General features: G+C 38.2%; 1 protein-coding gene across 1 annotated transcript in view; it reads right to left on the bottom strand.

The window, feature by feature from the left end:
* The window catches only part of CCDC91 (coiled-coil domain containing 91), a gene marked incomplete at its 5' end in the record, with an annotated part of 125,415 nt that extends 100,216 nt beyond the window's left edge, over positions 1-25,199 (bottom strand). The window contains 5 exons of the mRNA XM_084305815.1: positions 12,095-12,199; positions 13,680-13,856; positions 18,664-18,830; positions 24,444-24,522; positions 25,170-25,199. Of these exons, the coding sequence (XP_084161941.1) occupies positions 12,095-12,199; positions 13,680-13,856; positions 18,664-18,830; positions 24,444-24,522; positions 25,170-25,199 (558 nt within the window). The remainder of the gene's footprint in view (positions 1-12,094; positions 12,200-13,679; positions 13,857-18,663; positions 18,831-24,443; positions 24,523-25,169) is intronic.
* Positions 25,200-25,682: the final 483 nt, after the last annotated feature.

Here is a 25,682-nt window from a genome sequence, read left to right as displayed (position 1 = left end):
ATCTTACAAACAATGAGAGGCTTAGAGAGCTTGGGAGCATTCAACCTGGAGAAGAAGTCAAGGTGGATCTTATCAATGTGTATGAATACCTGATAGGAGGCGTTGAAGAAGGAGGAGCCAGACTCTTCTCAGTAGTGCCTTGTGACAAGATAAAAGCACTGGGCACAACCTGAAATACAGGAAATTCTGCTTGAACATAAGAAAACCTTTCTACTGTGAGTGGTCACCATGTTGCCCATTGAGACTGTGGAGATGTCATCTGTACAGATATTCAAAACGCAACTGGACACTGTGCTAGGCAATCTGAGGTTCAACTAGATGACTCAAGAGGTATCTTCAGATGCAATGATTTGAATGAAATAAAGTCTTTTAGATTGATTATTTCTACTTTATCACAATTATTTTTAGAACAGTAGTTTTCAAATTGATAATCAATATACAGGGGAAGCAAAGAGCTTCCTATAAAGTATGACAGCAAAAAATGTAAATAACCATCAAATACCATCGAATATTTTCTGTGAGTTAATAACTTTTAAACTGATATTTATTAATTAAAGTAGCTTTTATATGTGCTTTGCCACTAACATCCATCGTAAGCAGCAACAGTCACACTGGATATTATTTACTCCTGGCCAAGATTCTGAATTATCTGCAAGTTTCCAGCTTCCATTAAGAAATACAAGTCAGCATTAACATTTTTAAATTTAAGAGATTTGTGAAGTATGCAATGTAAATTAGACACTCAATTTCCATTTAAAATCCAAGGAAGATTATATTAAAACTAATGACATTTCTAGTGTCTGTGTGGACAAACTGAAATCAGAGTTGTTAAAGTGGTTCAACACAGCAAGTGTGCAAGCACAGAAGCATTTATGTTTAACCTACTTCAATAGTACAGAAACAGGAATGACAGCAAACCAGTAAGTTTTTTTCCCTGTTTACATGGTGTAGGTATGTCAGTTACCCCTAAATCCTCAGAGCCAGCTCAAGAAGAGGAACTGTTTCACAGCCTAACTTCCCAGTAACAGAAGAATGTATGTCTTCAGATTTCAGCTGAACAGCTTAATTATGGCCAATCCATACTGAGAACGCATTTGAGCCTGTACTTTTCCATCATCTTCTTCCTATCAAAACTCAAGGTAAGGTGGAATTATTTAAAATTTAACTGAAAGTTCAGCATAAAACAGGCTATCAGGCTAACAGCCACCCTCCCCCCCCCCCCCAAGCATTCTTATACACTGTCATGTTTCAGTTAAGGAAAACAGTAGTATTGCAATCAGAAGCAAATCTGTCAGCTACTGCTTTATCAGGTTCTCTGGAACGTAGATAGCCTTTGCAGCATGAATAATCACAAAATGAATTTGAAAGGTGAACTGCAGTTTGAAGAAAAAATATGACTCATGCTGTATATCATTTCAGGTTCTTTAAAATGGCAACAGACAAATTCTTGGATGTTATCTTCTCTCACTTGATTTCCCCTCCAGCCCCCCCCCCCAAAGAGCTACCCTCCAAAACAGACAAACTGTTCTCTTTATTAGAACTTTAAAAACTTGTCTAGTTGCATGGGGGTACACTACATTTACCAGAGAATTAATACACAGGAAATACTGGCCTCCAAAGAAAGTTATATCTTCCAACACAGATTACAACATTTATTAATCATATGACCAACTAGCATTAGTAAACATAACCATTTCACCCTGTTACTTCAGAATTGTTTCATGAAATTACTTTAGTAAATGCACATTTGTTGCTTATGCACAGTAGAAGTACAGTTCTGGGGTGTTCCAGAATAGGAAGCTTTGGAATCATCTTTCTTTATCCCAAATACACAGACTTTGAAACCTTCCTGTTGTTCACGTGAACAGGACTATTTCTCAATTAAGATGTCGATTTCAAATCTAATGTGACATGTTTCAGCCACTGAGACTATTCACAATCTGGACAGCTGATGGACCACATATCATAGTTCTTGAGCTGGCTGAAAACAGACAGAACTCCTGCACCAACAAGAAAACTGGCTGAACAATTTAGAAAGCCCAATTCGTTCTTCTCTCAAACGATGGAAGAACCCGTGCTAGAAGCAGAATTCTACTCCCCAGTTGTCAGTACTGGATGAGAAAGGAAGACGTGAAGAAAGAAGGATGGCTGACTTTATCCATTAGCAATGTCAGGAGCAAGTATAGAAATAGAAGTAGGAACACACAAGAAGGTACAGGCAAAAAATCTAATGATGCAGGGTGGTTGGAAGGAGAAGGTGACTTAAGAAAGGAGCAGACCAGGAAGGTTACCCGTCAGTCACCTGTACCCTATGTACACGAGCCATTCTGAGGCCAGATCAGAGACACATGCATCACACCTATAGCATGAGATCCCTTAGAAAAGGAATTATCCCTTGGACAACATCACATTAGGAGCAGTGAAGAGAAGTGTTATCTATGATTAATTTCCTACTCCTCAATCCTTAATGCCTTGTATTCTCATTTAATTGCTGTCCTCCTCCCCTCTGCAGGACACCAATGAACATTTAGACTATAAGACACACAGAAAGCTGTGGTCTTTTTTTACTCTTGTCAGCTACTGACATCCCAACTTATCTCTGCAAAACCTTCTGTCATCATTGCAAAACAATTCTGCCATCATCAATCATGAAAATGAAATTATTCTTTCATTCTCAGAAACACTCCTCCAAATGATACTTTCTAATAGAACTAATGTAATATAACTTTGTAGTTTTAATATTATTATGATAGAAAGTTTAGAATGTAACCACCAGGGCTAGTATTTACTTATTCAGTCCTTTATTTCATTAATATATTACTATGATATTGCTTGCATCTAAACACAAAGATTTTAACAGAATCACACAGAATTTCTAGGTTGGAAGAGACCTCAAGATCATCGAGTCCAACCTCTGACCTAACGCTAGCAGTCCCCACTAAACCATATCCCTAAGCTCTACATCTAAACATCTTTTGAAGACTTCCAGGAATGGTGACTCCACCACTTCCCTGGGCAGCCTGTTCCAATGCCTCACAATCCTTTCAGTAAAGAAGTTCTTCCTAACATCTAACCTAAAACTCCCCTGGCTCAACTTAAGCCCATTCCCCCTTGTCCTGTCACCAGGCACGTGGGAGAACAGACCAACCCCCACCTCGCTACAGCCTCCCTTGAGGTACCTATAGAGAGCGACAAGGTCGCCCCTGAGCCTCCTCTTCTCCAGGCTGAACAAGCCCAGCTCCCTCAGCCGCTCCTCGTAGGACTTGTTCTCCAGGCCCCTCACCAGCATCGTCGCCCTTCACTGCACCCGCTCAAGCACCCTGATGTCCTTCTTGTAGCGAGGGGCCCAAAACTGAACACAGTACTCGAGGTGCGGCCTCACCAGAGCTGAGTACAGGGGGATGATCACCTCCCTGGCCCTGCTGGTCACACTGTTCATGATACAAGCCAGGATGCCATTGGCCTTCTTGGCCACCTGAGCACACTGCTGGCTCATATTCAGCCGACTATCCACCATCACTCCCAGGTCCTTCTCTGCCAGGCAGCTCTCCAACCATTCCTCTCCCAGTCTTTAGCTCTGCTTGGGGTTATTGCGCCCCAGGTGCAGGACCTGGCACTTGGCCTTGTTGAACTTCATGAGTTGACCTCAGCCCATCGGTGCAGCCTATCCAGATCCTCCTGCAGAGCCTTCCTACCCTCAAGCAGATTGACACACGCACCTAACTTGGTGTCATCTGCAAACTTACTGAGGGTGCACTCAATGCCCTCGTCCAGATCATCGATGAAGATATTAAAGAGGACCGGCCCCAGCACCAAGCCCTGGGGGATGCCACTAGTGACTGGCCTCCAACTGGACTTGACTCCATTTACCACGACTCTTTGGGCCTGGCTATCCAGCCAGTTTCTAACCCAACGAAGCGTGCACCAGTCCAAGTCAAGAGCAGCCAGTTTCTTGAGGAGAATGCTGTGGGAGACGGTGTCAAAAGCCATGCTGAAGTCAAGGTAGACCACATCCACAGCCTTTCCCTCATCCACCCAGTGCGTCACTTTGTCATAGAAGGAGATCAGGTTTGTCAAGCAGGATCTGCCTTTCATAAAGCCATGCTGACTGGGCCTGATCGCCTGCTTGCCCTGCAAGTGCTGCATGATGACTCTCAGGAGGATCTGCTCCATGAGCTTCCCTGGCACTGAGGTCAAACTGACAGGCCTGTAGTTTCCCGGGTCTGCCCTCTGGCCCTTCTTGTAGAAGGGCGTCACATTTGCTAGCCGCCAGTCAACTGGGACCTCCCCCGATCGCCAGGACTGCTGATAAATGATGGAAAGTGGCTTGGCCAGCTCCTCTGCCAGTTCTCTCAGTACCCTCGGGTGGATCCCATCCGGCCCCATCGACTTGTGCACATCCAAGTGCCGTAGCAGGTCACCAACCAGTTCTTCGTGGATAGTGAGGGCCACATTCTGCTCCCCATCCCCTTCCACCAGCTCAGGGTACTGAGTATCCAGAGAACAACCGGTATTGCTGCTAAAGACTGAGGCAAAGAAGGCATTGAGCACCTCCGCCTTTTCCTCATCTCTTGTAACTAAGTTTCCCCCCGCATCCAGTAAAGGATGGAGATTCTCCTTAGTCCTCCTTTTTGTGTTGATGTATTCATAGAAACGTTTTTGTTATCTTTAACGGCAGTAGCCAGATTGAGCTCCAGATGAGCTTTGGCCTTCCTAATTTTGTCCCTGCACAGCCTCGCTACATCCTTAAAGTCCTCCCTAGTGGCCTGCCCACTTTTCCAAAGATTATAAACCCTCACTTTTCTCCTAAGCTCAAGCTGCAACTCTGTTGAACCAGGCTGGTCTTCTTCCCTGCCAGCTCGTCTTTGGGCACATGGGGACAGACCGTTCCTGCGCCATTAAGATTTCCCTCTTGAAGAGCGCCCAGCCTTCCTGGACCCCTCTGCCCTTCAGAACCGCCTCCCAAGGGACTCCACCAACCAGTGTCCTGAGCAGCTCAAAGTCAGCCCTCCGAAAGTCCAATACAGCGGTTTTACTGGTCCCCTTCCTGGCCTCGCCAAGAATAGTGAACTCCACCATTTCGTGGTCACTCTGCCCAAGACAGCTCCCGACAATCACATCCTCCACCAGTCCTTCTCTGTTTGTGAAGAGAAGGTCTAGCGGGGCACCACCCCTGATAGGCTCACTAACCAGCTGCGTCAGGAAGCTATCTTCCACGCTCTCCAGAAACCTCCTAGACTGCTTTCTCAGGGCTGTGTTGTGCTTCCAGGATATGTCAGGGAAGTTGAAGTCCCCTGCGAGAACAAGCGCTGATGATTTTGCAACTTCTGTCATCTGCCTGTAGAATTCCTCATCCGTCTCCTCATCCTGGTTCAGTGGTCTATAGCAGACCCCGACCAGGACACTAGCCTTGTTGTCCCTGCGACAACAAGATATGTTGTGAAATAAGATTAATAAAAAATTAAAAATAAAAATCTTTTTATAGATTAACAATCTATACTATTAACATATCTTAACAATCTTATTTTTATAAGATTTTGTGTGTATGGATACTTCTCCTTTTCCTCTTTCTGTTAGTATTTAAAATGATTTGCCTTACCTTAGCCCCCTATCATAATATTTCACAACATATCTTAACAATCTTATAAAAATAAGATTTTTATAAGATTTATAAAGATAAATCTTATTTTTATAAGATTGTTAAGATATGTTGTGAAATATTATGATAGGGGGCTAAGGTAAGGCAAATCATTTTAAATACTAACAGAAAGAGGAAAAGGAGAAGTATCCATACACACAAAATCAGGCAGCATCACAATAAGCCACATTACTTAACACTCCTTTTTCAACATATTACAAATACAAAATTTTACATGTATTGGGTGCAAGTTTTGAGATTTGTATAGATCAAAATCACTGTTTATAAAATTTTACTTAATCTAAAGGCATGATGAATCTATGATGAATCTAGCATGAACACCATATTTCTAAGGTACATATAAATGAAACGTTTTAAGGTTTTGAAGCATCATCTCCAAAAACAATGAGAGAGATCATTAAGCATTTTATTCTACATGAGGGAGCATGCTATATAGGCCCAGTATATAAGGAAAACAAAATTACAAGGCAGTATTAATCAGAATAAAAACAAACTCACCTTTCAGAATTATGATGGAAGAAACTAGCCCAAAATCTCAGATTTATCATTTCCTGTCTTTACTTAATTACACTTAAAGTCTTTTGCTCATAATTTGAAGCTTTACAATTTAAATATTACATTTAGTGGGAACTCAATGGAAAGAACCACCCAAACATAAAAAGCTACAGAAATAAATAGATGAAACATCTAATAACAGCAATGATTACACTTATATTACCATGCAATTTAATTCTAGCTATGAGTTAGCTCACGATATTTGGATCATTATGCACTGATGTATAGTTTCTTCAGTATAATCTTCCTCTCTTACCTTTCTAAAACATCATTTAGAGAATCCATCTGACCTACTTTAGACACAAGATCATCAAGTCAAAACAAAATCATAGTACTAAACTAATTCATTTTTAAATCATAACCTTCTGCAACAATAATAATATTATTAAATAAAATAAAAAAGACACTTTTTTTTAAATTAAAAATTTAAAATATGTTCCCTAAACAAAGAGGGAGAAAAGAAACAAAGGATTCCATGCAAAAACATCTTCAGTACTTTCAGAAGAACTACGGATTTGTTAAGTTAGAAGAACAGATGTCAGTAGCCAAAAGAATGTGTGTGTTTCAAAAAGAAAATCACACCACATCAACTACATTGTGCTGTGAGAAAAAAAAAAATATAAAAAAAAAGCCTGCTTAACTTCCAGAAAGGGTTGATCATGGGAAAAAATGTGCATAACCACAACTAGAATTTTCCAACAGCAATGCAGTATTACTTCAAATAAAACTGTGTGGTAAATCAAAGAAACAGCAGGGGAAAAATATGATCCAGTTCTCAGTGAATCATCCACAACTGTTGTCTGCAGATAGACCAGACATCTTAACTCTTATCAGCTAAACAATCTATAGAAAGAATCAAGGTCCCACTCAGAACACTAGAACCCAGGCCCTGTTTTCTCTTCCCAAACTGAATGTTCCCTTTCTGATCTGCAAATTAGAGAATGTCACCTACTAACACAAGCATTTACTTTAACATTTTTCCCCCGCTATATTATAAATTTCTTTTGTAGTTTTAGAATGTAGCATTTATTCATTTCTGCAACATATTACAATGAGTCTGCCATAAAATTTTAGATTTGCAGAATTAGATTCGGCGTTATGGTCAAAAAATGTATTGCCTCTTATCACTGAATGTCTTGAAAATATGCAGCACCTCCTATTTAGTGAGGAGCAGAGATGATAAAAAAATATACTTATGACCATGTGATCAAAAAGGAAAAAAAGTCAGACATACATTTGTTCCTGTTTTGTTCCTGCCTATATAAGTAAGAAATTATTAGGAGTGTGGGAATCATAATTCTAATTTTACCAGCTTGCATGAGTTCAATATCTCAAAGAGACCACTACATTAAATATCAAAATGAGTCTATAATATTAGTTAATACCAATTTGTTTATTCTATTTATGAACCCACAACCACCCCTTTACTGTCTCTGGTTGTTGCAGTAGCATACGGAAACAACATTAAAATGGAAAAATATTACGTGCACTGTTCAATCTTTATTTTTTTAATGTTGACTTTATTTAGATGAAACAGAACTTTTTACTTGTGTTTCACACACAAAAATGTGGAAACACTCCATTATCATCATCAACTGGTTAAGCACTAGCACTATACCAAGGACTCTCTCTGAATGTTGGTCCCCATGATTAGGAGCAGCAATTATCACTCCCCTTCAATTCTTGCATTTTCAGCATTGCCAGAGTAACTGTAAGGTTTTTTTCAGATTTATGAAGAAGAATTTTGTGACTATCACAAAGCACAATTCACTTCATTAGAATTAGCAACTCAGAGAAAACATATGTATATGCTTTATGCTCTTTATCTCATCTTTCAAAATGTTTGTATTAATAAAATTCATAAAAAAGCCCAAAAGCGTATTTTATTTAGACCATTTTGTGACAAAATAAAAATGCAGTATCTGTATCAGTAGGGAATACTTAAACTGGGATTAACAATGTGAAATATCTCTTATCAATCCAAGTCATTCCAGGCCAGACCTCAGAATCCATAAAGCTTGTAAATAAGAAAAGAATAACTGGCTTAGTTGACAAAGTGAGATTAATAAAATCTTCTCAGAACTTAATACAATAAACTCATAAAAGAGGAAGGTTTAATCTAAATATTACCTGGTTTAAAGATCTTACTGACTTTTTGGCTATGTTACCTCCAAAACAACTTTTGAGAATAGATTTACTAATTAACTGACTTCTGACACTTGTGATTAACAGTCAATTATTGAATATAAAGCACCATGAAATAATGCATGTTCACTTACAGTACATAATAAAATTGTCATCTTATAAGACAATTGTCACAGCCAAACATTTGAACAAAAACTTCATGTAAAAGGAATGAAATCAATGCACATTTATAGTACAGGGCATCAGAATTATTTCAGTTAAAAGTCTTATCCTCAAAGTTTCCAAAACTATGTCAGAGTCAAAAGTCTGCTTTAAAGCTTTTCAAATAAGAGCTAATAGTCAGCTGTTTCTACTTGAAAAAGAAATGCCAGTGAGATGGACATCTGTATTCTTTATCTACCAAATTTACTCAGTGTGTGGCCACAGGTGTTGGCCCTGGTACTGTAGAAGCCAAGGAAGAAAGGCAAAAGCAACTGGTATTAAAAGAAGGCACACAATATTCATTTCATGATATTAATTTTAACTCTTAGAAGCACAACATTTATTCTCTGATTTGATTTTCACTATATCCAGAAAACAAGAGGAAATGGATGATATTTTCTACAAAGTCAAAGGTTATGACCCTTTCATCTAGCATTCTTGAAAACTGTAGAGTCTGACAAAGAGGTATAACTGACAGGGAGACATTTGCAAACCTAAGGGGGTGTTTAAGGAAAGGCTGGACAGTAGATGATATTTGTGGTAGGGGGACGGTTGGACCAGATGATCTTGGAGGTCTCTTCCAACCTTAATGATTCCATGATTCTAAGTAACATTTCCACTACTTAAATATTTCTGCATGAAGAGTACCATCATTAAAATATTTTTAAAAAGTAATTAAAAAATTAAAATATTAAAAAAATAAGATCCACTAATTAAAATGTCAAGAGTTTATGATTTCCTTTAGCCAATCCGATACTCGATAAATCTGAAGGTTTTTAGGCAACATGTTTTATAACATAGCTAGCAAACATTTGAGTAGGATGTTACACACACATACAAAAAAAATAGGTTACCATAAATTCTAGGAAGTAAAACTGAAAAAACATGTATATGTGAGACTTCAAGCATGTATTAAATGATCACAGAATCACAGAATTTCTAGGGTGGAAGAGATCTCAAGATCATCGAGTCCAACCTCTGACCTAACGCTAGCAGTCCCCACTAAACCATATCCCTAAGCTCTACATCTAAACGTCTTTTAAAGACCTCCAGGGATGGTGACTCCACCACTTCCCTGGGCAGCCCGTTCCACTGCCTAACAACCCTCGCAGTAAAGAAGTTCTTCCTAACATCCAGCCTAAAACTCCCTTGGCACAACTTTAGCCCATTCCCCCTTGTCCTGTCACCAGGCACGTGGGAGAACAGACCAACCCCCACCTCACTACAGCCTCCTTTAAGGTACCTCTAGAGAGCAATAAGGTCGCCCCTGAGCCTCCTCTTCTCCAGGCTGAACAATCTCAGCTCCCTCAGCCTCTCCTCATAGGACTTGTTCTCCAGGCGCCTCACCAGCTTCGTCACCCTTCACTGGACCCGCTCGAGCACCTCGATGTCCTTCTTGTAGCGAGGGGCCCAAAACTGAACACAGTACTCGAGGTGCGGCCTCACCAGAGCCAAGTACAGGCGGACGATCACTTCCCTAGCCCTGCTGGCCATACTGCTTCTTATACAAGCCAGGATGCCATTGGCCTTCTTGGCCACCTGAGCACACTGCTGGCTCATATTCAGCCGACTATCAACCAATACTCCCAGATTCTTCTCTGCCAGGCAGCTTTCCAACCATTCCTCTCCCAGTCTTTAGCTCTGCTTGGGGTTATTGCGCCCCAGGTGCAGGACCCAGCACTTGGCCTTGTTGAACTTCATGCAGTTGGCCTCAGCCCATCGGTGCAGCCTATCCAGATCCTCCTGCAGAGCCTTCCTACCCTCGAGCAGATTGACACACGCACCTAACTTGGTGTCATCTGCAAACTTACTGAGGGTGAACTCAATGTCCTCGTCCAGATCATCAATGAAGATATTAAAGAGGACTGGCCCCAATACCAAAGCCTGAGGAATGCCACTAGTGACTGGCCTCCAACTGGATTTGACTCCATTTACCACGACTCTTTGGGCCTGGCTATCCAGCCAGTTTCTAACCCAACGAAGCATGCACCAGTCCAAGTCAAGAGCAGCCAGTTTCTTGAGGAGAATGCTGTGGGAGACGGTGTCAAAAGCCATGCTGAAGTCAAGGTAGACCACATCCACAGCCTTTCCCTCATCCACCCAGCGCGTCACTTTGTCATAGAAGGAGATCAGGTTTGTCAAGCAGGACCTGCCTTTCATAAAGCCATGCTGACTGGGCCTGATCACCTGCTTGCCCTGCAAGTGCTGCATGATGACTCTCAGGAGGATCTGCTCCATGAGCTTCCCTGGCACTGAGGTCAAACTGTCAGGCCTATAGTTCCCTGGGTCTGCCTTCCCGCCCTTCTTGTAGATGGGCGTCACATTTGCTAGCCACCAGTCCACTGGGACCTTCCCCGATAGCCAGGACTGCTGATAAATGATGGAAAGCAGCGTGGCCAGCTCCTCCGCCCGTTCTCTCAGTACCCTTGGGTGGATCTCATCCGGCCCCATCGACTTGCACACATCCAAGTGCCGTAGCAGGTCGCCAAACAGTTCTTCGTGGATAGTGAGGGCCACATCCTGCTCCCCATCCCCTTCCACCAGCTCAGGGTACTGGGTATCCAGAGAACAACTGCCCTTGCCACTAAAGACTGAGGCAAAGAAGGCATTAAGCACCTCCGCCTTTTCCTCATCTTTTGTAACAAGGTTTCCCCCCGCATCCAGTAAAGGATGGAGATTTTCCTTAGTCCTCCGTTTTGTGTTGATGTATTTGCAAAAACATTTTTTGTTGTCTTTAACGGCAGTAGCCAGTCTGAGCTCCAGATGAGCTTTGGCCTTTCTAATTTTGCCCCTGCACAGCCTCACAACATCCTTGTAGTCCTCTTCAGTGGCCCGCCCTTTTTTCCAAAGATTATAAACCCTCTCTTTTCTCCTAAGCTCAAGCTGCAACTCTGTTGAACCAGGCTGGTCTTCTTCCATGCCGGCTCGTCTTTGGGCACATGGGGATGTGCAAATGGGCTCCTGTGCCATTAAGATTTCCTTCTTGAAGAGCGCCCAGCCTTCCTGGACTCCTCTGCCTTTCAGAACCGCCTCCCAAGGGACTCTACCAACCAGTGTCCTGAGCAGCTCAAAGTGATCAATGATCTCGATGTTTGTGATGGAAGCAATTTTAATTCCATTTTCTAGCATCTAATTATATTTTCCAGATTTTCTGTTACGTAACACAAGCTATTCCACTAATATTGAAGTCAGCCAATATTTTCCAAGTAAGGGGCCATAACAGCTCTAGAACATAAGACAGTGTTAAATATGCATCTATTTGGAAAATCAATGGTTTTATTTTAATTTCTATGAAATTGATCATTCTACAGTTATGTGATTTGAGTGACAGTGATGCAGACTATTAAATCTATATTCCTGCTAACATCAAAATCAGGCTGATTTGAAGGCCCTTAAAATTCTTCAAATCCCAAAAGATCTGGAGCAGGCCTGAAGATACTTACCAGAGGAATTGCTGAACAGAAACATACTTCACACAGCAAGATACTACAAGAAATAAAATGAAATATACTACAAGAAATAAAATGAAATTACCTGGATCATCTTGTAATGATCTTGATATTTAAGTAGCTTTCCTTTTTTATCCTTCAAGAAATTCATTTCTAGAATACTGTTTTCTTCCAGTAAATATTCTAATTCCTACAAAGGTTAGAAAATAAAATATGGAAAATTACAAACATTTTTGAATTGTGAAAATACAGATTCAGGTTATCATTCCAACTAGTTTCATTTCTGAAGATACGCCATTTCCTATCATAACTTCATAACAAAAACTGTAATTTTGAGAAGCATAAGGTATTTGAAGTCATTATTTTCATATTTTTAATGGCTTCTGGTTTTATACATTTGAAACGCCTATTAAACATACTTTTAGAAAACGTTTTCTCTCCAAAGGCAGAAATCCTGTTCCATACAGCCCTAATGATCTCTACCTACAGTTCCAGAATTACTAGAATTTTAACATCTTGTTCTTGTATCCCCCCTGCAAGAGCCAAGAGAGGGGAAGGAGAATGACCCTACTGACTAAACTCCAAAATTATTTGCTGTAGAAAGGGCTAAAGAGTTTTACATGCAGATGTTGGTCCTACCAAACCAATTCCTATAGGCAAGTTGCTGGCACCTTTTCAGTTGCTCAAAAGCAACTATTTTTGCAGCCCCACAAGAAGCCAATTAAGAAACCTGCCAGATCACTGTACAGCTATTCAAACAAAAAGCAAAATGGAAAGGGTCAGAAGGAGGACAAGAGAAGCAGGTATGTTTAGTTCAGTCCTGCTTTTGAATGAAATAAGAACAGTTCTTGAGATTCAAAGTCTGATTCAACTGTAGGAATAGAAATGCATTTCACAGCTCTTCTTCATTTACAGCCCAGCTCTCAGTATCTACTCTTAAAGCCTATGCTTATAGACTTATACCTTACCAACCTTCTTCCATACTTAACTCCTAGTAACATCAACCCACTCCAGGCCTTCCCATTCTTGGCTCATCCCCATACTTATTTTCATTTCCAACAATCCATTTCCTTCTTCCATAGCACATCTTGATAGCTATCAATGAACACAGTATTAAGAATACCAGAAATTAAACCTTCTTACTCTCCAGTGTCTCATTGACCTCTGACCAGCTTAGACGCATAACTACACGCATAGTCCTACTTGGTACTCTACCATATTTGGTGTGGAAGCAACATGAAGAGTTTAGTTATCAGCACTCCTGGAGGGAGGGGAGGAAGTATTACATATTATGTTCATATAGATAGCCAAAGGCACTTTCAACTTCAGTGACTGCATGCTCACTCCCAAAACATGGACGAGCCATTATAAATACTAACTACATAGTATTTATACTATGTCTCTTATGCTGAGACATCTTGTCTTTCTCTATATCTTAAAAAAAAAAAAAAAAAAAAAAAAAAAAGGGGGAGGGGGACAAATAACTTTTTTCCTAAAATCTAAGATTTATTGCAAAAGATCTGACATGAAGAAAAAGTATTTTTGCTGAATTTGGATAATTTCTTTTAAATTTGCCTATTTTCTCCCAAAACGAATTATAAATCTGACAGCTCAAACTATGCTTAAATTCCATATAAACGTCAAATATTTATATAAAAAAACAGTCATACCTTTTTTGTTTTTATTTTTTCTTCTTCAGCAGTGCAAAGCTTGGTTTCTAGGTTTGCTACAGTTTGTTGAAGAGAGCTCTTCAATTCATTTTGCCTCTTTGTCTCATTACCATCTGGACCAATGGCCGATGTGACTTCACTTAAATTCAAAGAGGCAACTTGAATATCTACTTGATTCTAAAGGAGATGGTAAAAGGGAATTTAACATTCAAGTCAAATTTTTACTTCCAAATGAAATTATAGATTTAAAAACTATAAACACCAAGGTTATTTATTTGTAACCACAATTCTCTGAAGTTATCCATGCACACACATGTTCTATGTGCTGGCCAAGAAGAAAGGTCCAACAACAGAACAGTAGCTAGTAATTCTACTAGCATTCAGATCAATCTTTCCAATTTCCTCAGAGTTTTTCAAGAAACACTTTGGAGAAGGCTTTAAGAAGGAGGATATCAGATATCTCAGTTCTGAATGAAGTCAAAATACTAAAGAGAGGTGAGAAAGGGACAAAAATGAAACAAATCACTGGTCTCAAAGACGCAGACTTACAGCGAAATAAACTCTTCTTGGATTAGTCACACTTATGTTTTTGCCCAATGCAGACTACAAACAGCAGCCATGGGAAGGCAAGTGATTAAAAAGGATTCCAATTACAAAACAGATTTTTATTTTCATTTTTCTGAAATGAATATACTGAGGCTTGACTAAGAGAATAAGAGTAATCAGGACATGTCTAGAACAGTTAATACTATTTTAGTAAATTGTACAAGTGCAGGAATTGAAACAAAGGTTTCTTGAATATACAACTGAAAACAGATGGAACATAAATAAGACTGTATTTTCAGCAAAGCACAAAAATAAATTAGGTGAAATTTAAAATATTTTGTATTATAATTAACAGAAATTTGAGTTGCCCCCCCCCAATTATATAATCATTACTTGTTTATATAGCAACAAAGAAATTCCAAAGAAAAGAGATGGCAAATTAACTTCAACTGCCATTTTTATTCTAGCTTTTTGAAAGCCAAGAGCACTTGAGATTTGGGGTAGGATGGTAAAAGAAACATCTCAGTATGTGTTGTTTTTTTTTAAGACAGAATTGACGGATATGATTTAATTAATTCCCCTAACACATTTTATTCCAAACAAACCTTCAAATAATTGACTTTTTGGTTACTGAATAAGCATCTCTAGAGTCAAAGGAAAACAAACAAAATAACAGGGCTCAGTATTAGGGCCAGTCCTCTTTAATATCTTCATTGATGATCTGGATGAGGACATTGAGTGCACCCTCAGTAAGTTTGCAGATGACACCAAGTTAGGTGCGTGTGTCGATCTGCTCAAGGGTAGGAAGGCTCTGCAGGAGGATCTGGATAGGCTGCACCGATGGGCTGAGGTCAACTGCATGAAGTTCAACAAGGCCAAGTGCTGGGTCCTGCACCTGGGGCGCAATAACCCCAAGCAGAGCTACAGACTGGGAGGGGAATGGTTGGAAAGCTGCCTGGCAGAGAAGGACCTGGGAGTATTGGTTGATAGTCGGCTGAATATGAGCCAGCAGTGTGCTCAGGTGGCCAAGAAGGCCAATGGCATCCTGGCTTGTATAAGAAGCAGTATGGCCAGCAGGGCTAGGGAAGTGATTGTCTCCCTGTATTCGGCTCTGGTGAGGCCGCACCTCGAGTACTGTGTTCAGTTTTGGGCCCCTCGCTACAAGAAGGACATCGAGGTGCTTGAGCGAGTCCAGAGAAGGGTGACCAAGCTGGTGAGCGGTCTGGAGAACAAGTCCTATGAGGAGCGGCTGAGGGAGCTGAGATTGTTCAGTCAGGAAAAGAGGAGACTCAGGGTAGACCTTACCATTTTCTATAGGTACCTTAAAGGAGGCTGTAGTGAGGTGGGGATGGGTCTATTCTCCAATGTTCCCAGTGATAGGACGAGGGGGAATGGGCTAAACTTGCACCAGGGGAGTTTTAGGTTGGATGTTAGGAGGAACATTTTTACTGAAAGGGTTGTTAGGCATTGGAATAGGCTGTCCAGGGAAGTGGTTGAGTCACCATCCCTGCAGTCTTTAAAAGTTCAGATGTAGAGCTTAGTGATACGGTTTAGTGAAGGACTAGTTAGCGTTAGGTCACAGGTTGGACTCAGTGATCTTGGAGGTCTCTTCCAACCTAGATGATACTGTGAATAAAGATCTTGACTATATGTAGATGCACGAGATCCAGTAGATAAAGCAGACACAGAAAACTGCAGTTTGTGCTCTCAGTTTCCCTTCCATTAGAAACAGAGAGAAGTTTAGTGTGCTAATCCTACTTCTGAGTAATACATCAGTCTTAAGTCTGGCGCTTGCAAAAATGGTGACATTGGACCTTGCAAAGGTGAACTTTAATATAAGATTTCAAGAGATGCTGAAGACACAGCTATAGAAAAATACAGTTCTCTTAACACCTCCCAATAGGCAAAAAAAATACTTTATTATAGTTTTATGCCCACCACTCTCCTTAAATCTTATTCACAAGGGCAGTGTCTGACCTCCATTTCAAAATAATGTTAAGAAACTTATCAACTTCTCTTCTCTCTTTCGAAATGCTTCATAATGTTGTATTCTTTAGTTTGTATTATTTCCTACATTAAAAAGACAGCAAATTGTTTTTATGAAGCATGGGTCTGTCCAGAACAAAATATGGGAACAACTAAAAAACATCCTGAAAACAGAATTTCAGAATGATTATTCAGAAGTAGGAAAGCATATTATGTATTTTCAGTAAGACTACCCTATCAGATATTTCTTAGCTTAAAAAAATGCACCTAAGCCTTAATATTCTGGAATATCTAAAGTGCTCTTTCTAGAGAATAGAGAATTGAGGTAAAAGCTAAAGATTCTGGCCTAGCTCAAACAGAAAGGATACAGACTGTTCATATTTCAGTTAGCTGATATCAAAAAGTAGGATCTGTTGTGGCTGAAAAAAAGCATATTTTCATCATCCTGCTCGCAACAGTAACTGGCTGATCAAAACATTATTAGGGAGGTAGATGAAGAGCTTAAGGCAGAAAATTACCCTATCTGGCACCAGGAAAAAAAAAAAAAAAAAAAAAAAAAAGCTGTATCAATTCTCAGCAGAATTTCAGCTACAAGAGGAGATCAAGATGACAACTAAGACTTTTTTTTTTTTTTTTTTTTAGTTTTGTGATCTGCCACAATCTTTAAACTCATGCAGGAAAAAAACAGAACTGAAAAAAATAACAAGATATATAATATGTCTCAAAACCATGGTGGCAGATTCTCCTGGAAATTATGCTAAGGCACATGGAAAACAAAGAAGTGATTAGTGACAGCCAACATAGCTTCGCTAAGAGCAAATTATGCCTGACAAATCTGGTGGCCTTCTACAATGGGTAGAAGCACAGGTCAAAAAGGGAAGAGCAACTGACATCGTCTACCTGGACCTGTGCAAAGCATCTGATACAGTCCTGCACAACATTCTTGCTTCTAAATCAGAGGGACATGGATTTGACAGACGGACAACTCAGTGAATAAGAAATTGGCTGGTTGGTCACATTCAAAGAGTTACGTCAATAGCTCAACATCCAGGTGGAGACCAGTGATGAGTAGTGATCCTCAGTGGTCTGTATTGTAACTGTGATTCTTTAATGTCTTTATCAGTGACATGGACAGTGGCATTAAGTGCACCCTCAGAAATTTTGCACATGACACCAGGCTGAGCAGTGCAGTTAACACACTGTAGGGAAGGGATGCCATCCATGGCAACCTTGGCATGCTTGAGAGGTGCAAACCTCATGAAGTTAAAGAAGGCCAAGTGCAAGGTCCTGCACCTGGGTCAGGGCAGTCCCAAAATACAGACTGGATGGAGAATAAATTGAGAGCAGCCCTGAAGAGAGGGGTAACAGTGAACAAAAAACAGAACCTCAGCCAGCAATGTGCGCTTGCAGCCCAGAAAACCAACCACATCCTAGGCTGCATGAAAAGAAGAACCGTGCCCAGCAGGTCAAGGGAGGTGATTGTCCTTCTCTACTCTGCTCTTGTTAGACCCCTCCTGGAGTACTGCATTCAGCTCTGGGTCCCCCAAGATAATAACAACATGGACATATTAAAGCAAGTCCAGAGGAGGGCCACAAAGATTATTAGAGGTTTGGAGCACCTCTGCTAATGAAGACAGTCTAAGAGAGCAGGAGTTGCTCAACTTGGAGAAGAGAAGGCTCCCAAGAGGCCTTATAGCAGCCTTCCAGTACCTAAAGAGGGCCTAGAAGAAAGATGAGGAGATGCTCTTTATCAGTGAGTGTAGCAATAGAACAAGGGGTAATTGTTTTAGACTAAAAGAGGGTAGATTTAGATTAGATATTCAGAAGAAATTCTTTGTTATGAACGTAGTGAGGCACTGGAACAGGTTGTCCAGAGAAGCTGTCAATGCCCCACTCCTGAAAGGGTTCAAGGCCCGGATGGGTGGGGCTTTGGACAACCTGATCTAATAGAAAACGTCCCAGTATTCTGATTCTCTGAATATAAAATAATAAAAATAATTCCAATTAAGGAAAAAAAAAAGTGTTAATTCTCTAACACTAAAACCACTTAAAAAACATAAAAAACATAAAATTATGACATATCTTTATAGCTGTAATCTTTACAGGTTTAGCAGCAATACAATAACCTTTCTTCTACTGTTTCCTACATTCATCCCTGGCAACATCAGCATGTCTTTAACATTGTAATAGCTCTTAAACACACTTCTCTCTTGCAGTCCACACCAAACTAGTACAGTGTCTCCCAGTCAGAGGATTTAAACACCATTTGCTTACACTCCACACTCCTAAAGAATCAAAAATTATTTTACTTCAGAGTTTAACTCACAGAAATCATCTAAAGGACAGCTTTTGTTCTTAAAACATAATTAATCTAAATTTGCACAGAAAAGATACAATGCCAAGATATTTAATACATAAAGTTTCCGTATTGAAACAAAAATTGCTGCTTTACCTGTTCTTTAAGTACAGCTGGGTTTATAACATTGGCTGTTTGAATAGCCATTGCCACGTTATCATTTGATAAAGTGAATGAGTCAGGAGGAACCAGGCAGGATGAAGGCACAGAGTGCTCCAGAAGAACATCAGGAGAAATATTCTGAGATATATGGACTTCAGATACTAATGCAAGAAATAAAAACAAAACAAAAAACAAACATGAAGATGCATTCAAAAATTAACTCTGTTTCTGAAATTTAAACCTAGCAAAACACATCACAGTAACAACAAGTAAAATAAAGTTTAAATATAATTAATACTAGAATGTAAGTTCTTTCATAGAAATTTCCAGTTATGCCATTAAAGAAACTGTACAGAGGGCCATTATCAACCCATCACTACAGAAACTGGAGCATTTTTATGACAGACTCAGATACAAACTAAGAAAAAGGGGAAGAGAAAGCTTTGCACAAATTTTGAATGTAATAACAAAATCCCACAATCTTTTATATAGCCAGCTACAGGTATGCCTTTATAGAAGAGGAAAAAATGTTTACATTAAGAATCTAAAAAAGGCTAAAATGTTACTTAACAAAACTTCCTAATAGAGCTAGTGACTCATCAGGCTATACAGAGATGAAATGACAACACTGCGTTTGTCCAGTTCTTCACACTAAATATTTATTTCAGCCTGAGAAGCCATGCCTGTTAAATATTTTATAAAGCATAATACATTTTAAGTCTGACATTTTCTTTGAAATCATGTAATGACAACATGTTTATAATGCAAACCTGAAATTTCTGACAAGAGACCTTTCTGCTATAGATAATTACTTCTGTGCAAACAAAACATATATGCAGTTGCTTTAGAAGAAGCCACTCATGTTATCATTAATACATGAGGTGAACTGCAGATCCCACTATTGCTGAACAAGGCCCCTCAATATCACTGTTTAATGAAGTACACACACACAAAACAAACAAGCATATACATTCAACTAATGGCATTCAAAATGACAATCTATGCCTTGAAACCAGATATGCCGTATCCCATCTCCTTTACCTCCCCAGCTGTGGGATTCAGGTCAAGATAGAGGAACACGCCTTTATCTACCAAAAAGAAGAAAGAAAACAGACCACCAGACAGAAAAATATCAGGATCCTAATTGCAGCTCTCTTAATTCATTCTACTTGCACATACACTTGATGGAATTGTATTAGTATTTTAGCTCAGCTCAAAATGTGCTTTTGGAGATGACCTTTCCATCTTTCCTGCTCACCATACCACTGCTATCATAATGGAACAGTTTGAGAACCCCCAAAACAAAGACTTCCCTCTGATAAAATTGCTAGACTGCATTCCAGTAGCTAATGGACCTTCAAGTCCACAGGACCAGGCTGCAATTAGTCTGCAGTAAAAGTCCTGAAGCTCATTAGTATGGATATGAACTCAAAGCCACTTTACAGATCCTGTCATCATCAATTGCTACACCACCTGCTATGATAGACAGCCACTCTGATATTAACAAAAAATTTATCCTGTATTGTGCCCTGATTCTATACACATCCTTTAGCTTCAAGTAAGCTATGCAGTAGTTCTATAGTCCTGATGAATTTCCAAAGAAAATATATACTGTTCATTGATAAAGCTACAGTATTATAAAGGAAAGGAGCACATATTCAATTGTCCAAACATATGTCAAAAGTCATATACTCAAGAAGGCTTATATAAGATGTAAACGGCTGCCAGAGCTGAACTGATAATTTATTAACCTTTGACTTCACATTAACAATATTCTACAATACGTTTGTATATAAGAACTGACAAAGTCATGCACTTTATTATTAGAAGCAGAGATCAGTAAAAGCCTGTAATTCTTGCCTGCACAAGAAAAATTTATTTTCATCCCAGTAATGAAGTTTAAGTCTGCTTCTCTACATATACCAGTTTACAGCAGTAAATCAAAATACAAAGAAAAAAATCTTAAAATCTTTCAAGATGCTATCTTACAGTTTGTTGCAAGAAGCTCTCCAAATCTTATTCTTCCAAAGAGAATCTATTCTAGAAAATAAGTAGATATAGTATTCCAATATCTGAACTCAAAGGACATTGGGAAATATTAATTTCCTAAATTCTTACGTAAACCTTATAACAGCCACCAAATTTTGTAGCTATTTAGTTGAACATTAGAAGAAAGTCTTTCAGTATTCAAATGACTACACAACATACAAAAAATGAGAAATCATTCCCAACATATTTTAAAAAATATGAAAAAGTATGCATAGGTCTTGTCAAAAACCTAATTCTAAAACAAATGGCAAAGGAATGCTGATAGCAATATAGCTTGTATGAGATAATATTGTCAGAGATCCTGTTAAAGTATAATTTTTAAAAAGTACTCTCATATCAAATCTAACATTATACTTTTCTTACACTGAAGGTCTCCTGGATTGCTTGTGCCCTGCTGTGTTGTCCTGGGGTGCAGATCCTGGGGTGCTTAACATTCCCCATGAGGACCAGGGCCTGCAAATGTGAGGCTTCTTCCAGATAGCTGAAGAAGGCCTCATCTACAGCAGGCAGATGCAGCCATATCAGCTATGTAGGCCTGTCCACTAATCCTGAACCTGACAGTACTTGACTGATCACCTTCCTCAAAACAGAGCTCTGTGCCTTCCAGCTGCTCTCTTACATCAAGGGCAACTCCTTGTCCTGGCCTTTGCTTCTTAAAAGGCATATGTGTACTCACTGCAGCATTTCAGTAATGTGACATATCCTCATCATGTTTCTATGATTCCAATGCACAGACTTCTAATTCCCCGTTTGTTTCCCATGCAGCGTGTTTTGATGTACAGGTCACTTCAGAGAGGTGACCAGTTGTGCTTGTTTCCTAGAAACATGAGATCTTCTCCCATAATGCTGTTCCACAGGCATGTTATTATTTGTGTTTACACTTGCGGTGATACTCTTTCAGCCTTGTTTTGTTGATTACAGTTTCTATTCCCACCAAGCCGGAAACTTTGCTTACGAACTCCACCATTTTCTCACTTAGTTAGTCTCTCCCTTCCTATTTCCTAGTTTAAAAGGTGTTTTTTTTTGTTGTTGTTGTTTTTTCTTTTGTGTGTGTGTGTTTGTTGTTGTTTTTTTTAAGCAAACAAAAAAGAGTTGGAAGTATGTTGAGATGCACTTTGCATTACTTGGGTGATTCTGTCTCTTCCAAGATGTCATCAATCCTCAGAAATGGTCCCATAGTCATAGAAACCAAAACTATGATGGCCAGCACTGGCTGCATAACCATTTCTTAACCAACAGTCATTGACAGTAAACAGAATGCAAGTGACAGAGTCCTTTCTATGATTCCCTCTGTTATGAAGTTAACCTTAAGCAATTCTTAATTGCTGTTGTTACAAAAGAAACATCGTCATCACTGATGTACAACTGAAACAAATGGCAACAGAATGAACTGTTTCTGTGTATGAATATTTATTCAAATTACAAATATTGAATAAAGATAAATAACCCAATCTGAAGCAATAATTTTCTGACCAACTTGGAATGGCTTATTTTTAAATCAATACCACTTCCAGATAAATGATTTAAAACTGTCTTGGCACCCACTGTGTGCTGGGAAAACCCTATTCCATTGTTTCACTATGAAGTTTTAGCATGAATGATTTGGTAAAGAGAAATACATAAACCAAAATTTAAAATGGTAATAAAAAGCCACACAATTTTAAGGTGTTTCTGGTAGCACAATAATGTTTATTCTAGGATGAATATCTCTAACACAAAATAGTCAAGTGCGCTTATGATAAGGTTTAAGTCTTCCATTTACTCAACGGTTTTCACAAAAAGCTACAACCACCCGCAGTTGATCCTGTAAAGTTACACAGATTGGAAAACTGCAGAATAGTCTACAGAAGATGCCCAGAGAGTTTTTTTTTAGGAACTAGCTAAGAACTATAGGCACTTAAGTTCCATTTACATTTAGTAACTGGAATTAAGTGAGTGAGTGTTCCATTGTAAATGTCTTACAACTTCATTCTTCTCATATGACTAAACATGATTTGAAATATAAAAAGAGAGACTGGCTTATCTCTGGTATCTATGGCTAGGTAAACTAAGAAACAAGTCAGGAACTGCTTCATCTAATCATCCCATGTAGCTACGAGAAGTAAATTATATACTCTGGTAAACTGAAGGAAGCACACCAACTGTGGAAGAGAGGCAAAAGTATGAGAGTGTTTCAACATTAAAATATTTACTATTTCACTGCTGTTCCAGGGACCCAGCCATATACATTTACAATGCTACATAAGTGAATTATAATAGAATAACAATCATAATAGAATAACGATTATAATTATAATTATAATTATTATAGTACAGTATATATAGTTTATATATTACATAATTATATTATCTATGAATTTATGATATATTGTTCTAATATTACATCATACATAAGATACAACATATTTATATATTGCATAGCGTTGATGTATATGATTATATAACATACAATTATGATATTTATGATGGAGTATTTTTTTATTTTATTTTTTTCCTGAAGGTCTTTATTTACCTTTTCCTGCTACACCAGTACTCTCACTGTTTTCCCAAGGAGTACTTATATGTCCAGCCTCTATGATGAGTAAGCTCAGAAGTATGTTAGCATGATTCAAGCAATCTTTTACTCCCATTTACCTACAGCAACCCATCATACCACTAATGAGTATATACCAAGTGCAAAGCAGTATTAAATTCTATCATTATGAATCTAGTTAATAACTGATAATAGTTTAAATATACATATCTGACTTACTCTATAGGAGTTTTTATTTATTTAAAATTCTGTGTAAATTGTTAGTGGAAACTAATATTAATGCAAGTTAACTTCCTACCTTTTCTTCCACCCTGAAGACATCTCACTAGTGAAAATTTTGAGATTTAAAATGAATACATTTCACAAAATCATAGAAGTCTCAAGTTGGAACAGAAAAAAATATTTTAACTTCGATCTACTAGATTAGACAAAGTATTATATTGTTTCTTTGCAAAGGAAAGATTCCCTATGTTTTCCAAGTAGAGGAATAGCGTTTTCCTAAATTTGGAATGCCTTTAGACTTCTGTGTGATCTACAGAAAAAAAAAAAAAAAAAAAAAAGAAGTTTCATACATATTTATATTCCCTTCCCTCAGAACTTCACACAGTAAAACTTCAAGTTTTAAAGAAGGTTTGGTTCACATATTAGTGTTAACAAACAAGGAATAAAAATTTCAACCGTATCAGACACTTCAGAATACAGTCTGCATTGCAGATTAAGACTAAACAACTTTTAATTAGAACATCATCTAATAATTCACCTCCATATTGGTACAAACAAGGTTTTTCTTTCAGAGAAACCAAGCTAGGTTTTACAAAGGGAAAGTAGGTTAGTTTATAACATTTTATGTCTCTTTACATTAAAAAACCTTCCAATAGACTTTTCATGCTCAAAATTCAGAACATCCTTTGAGCAGTTCTGTTTCTTCTTCTTCCCTAATTGTCTTAAGCCTTTGAACTGGAGAAACTGTACTTATCTTTTTTTCATGTATTTCTTAAAGTGAAATTTTGAGAAGTACAGCTTCCCAAAATAATTACTCTGGAACATTCTTATGCCTGGCTTTCACTGCTGTCCACAATTTTTTCATGTTTATATCCCCTTCTGGGTACTAATGCTTACAATGAATACAGGACAGTAATACCTTACTAAGAATTTTGTTAGTGTTGTTAGGTTTTTTCTTTTAAATCAATACCTGTAGGAAATGCTGCCCAAGAAATAGCAGGAGACGTAGTCTGCTTTTCACCATTTCCACACTCATAGCTCTCTGCTGCCTACAAACAGGGAAGAAGTGTTATTATTTTCTTACAAAATGCTATATACTCTTATTTAAAAAAATTAAACATATTTATCTACCAAAGTTTCCAGGCATATTTTCCTAGTGTAAAGCAGAACAAGAACTTAAGTTTCTAAACTATTTATTTAACTACTCTGAGCATGCATCTTACTACTTGTCAGAACACTACAGAGAATTGAGTCAAATATAAACCATCTATAAAGCACATATAATAAAGGCCTCAGTTAGAAAGGGAGAAAAACTGTAAACTAGAAAATTGAATATCAGAGAAATTAAACAAATGTAGAAGCACAATAGACCATATATTTGATGTGCATAGAAAAACATGTTTATTACTGAACAAATATAAGTTACATTTAAGAACTGAAATCTAGTTTAAACAGATTTATATAGAGAATATAACATCTACGATTTAAGTTTTTTAATGTATTTATCATCCCCTATTTCTGTTCTACACAAGAATAAAATATTACTGAAAGTATGCTACTATTTAATTCAATTTGACATTTTCATGAAGTTATAATTAACAGAAGCACAGGTGTAACACATTTCTTTAAAAGAATACTGCCAAAATTGTTTGTGTAAGTAGTTTAATATCAAAATTAAGTCATCAAAATAACATACCTCAAATCCTCCAAAATCATCATCATCCATCTTTCAAATGGTACTAGAATATAGTTTAAAAAAAAAAAAAAAAGATTTAAAAGCAAAAACAAAACCACTAAACAGATATATGCTGTCTACTTATAAAATAACAATAAAGATATTGTAAAAACAAAAGTTACAGTGTTAAAGTCAGGTAGAATAAGCTATAGCAGTCAAATCCTAAAAACCATCAGCATGAAGTAATACAGCATTCTGTACTGCAGGAAATTGGGTATATTGCATTGATCAGTTTCATAAGAGAAACATGTTGATTTTATACTATGTTGATTTTTTAACTAGAAATCTAAAGAAATGACTCACATATCATACCTCAATTAAATGACAGATGAGTAAAGACTTTCTTAGATACAACTGCTTCCTAGCTCATCTATGTACTCTTCCTAACATCACCACCTTCTCATTTAGAAAGAAGATTCCATCTTTCATTAATTCTGTCATGGAGATAAGTAGTTATAACAAGTTGCCTGAAAT

The sequence above is a fragment of the Netta rufina genome, assembly GCF_964035555.1.
Source record: "Netta rufina genome assembly, chromosome: 1".
Taxonomy (NCBI): domain Eukaryota; kingdom Metazoa; phylum Chordata; class Aves; order Anseriformes; family Anatidae; genus Netta; species Netta rufina.
This window is presented reverse-complemented; position numbering and strand designations above follow the sequence as displayed.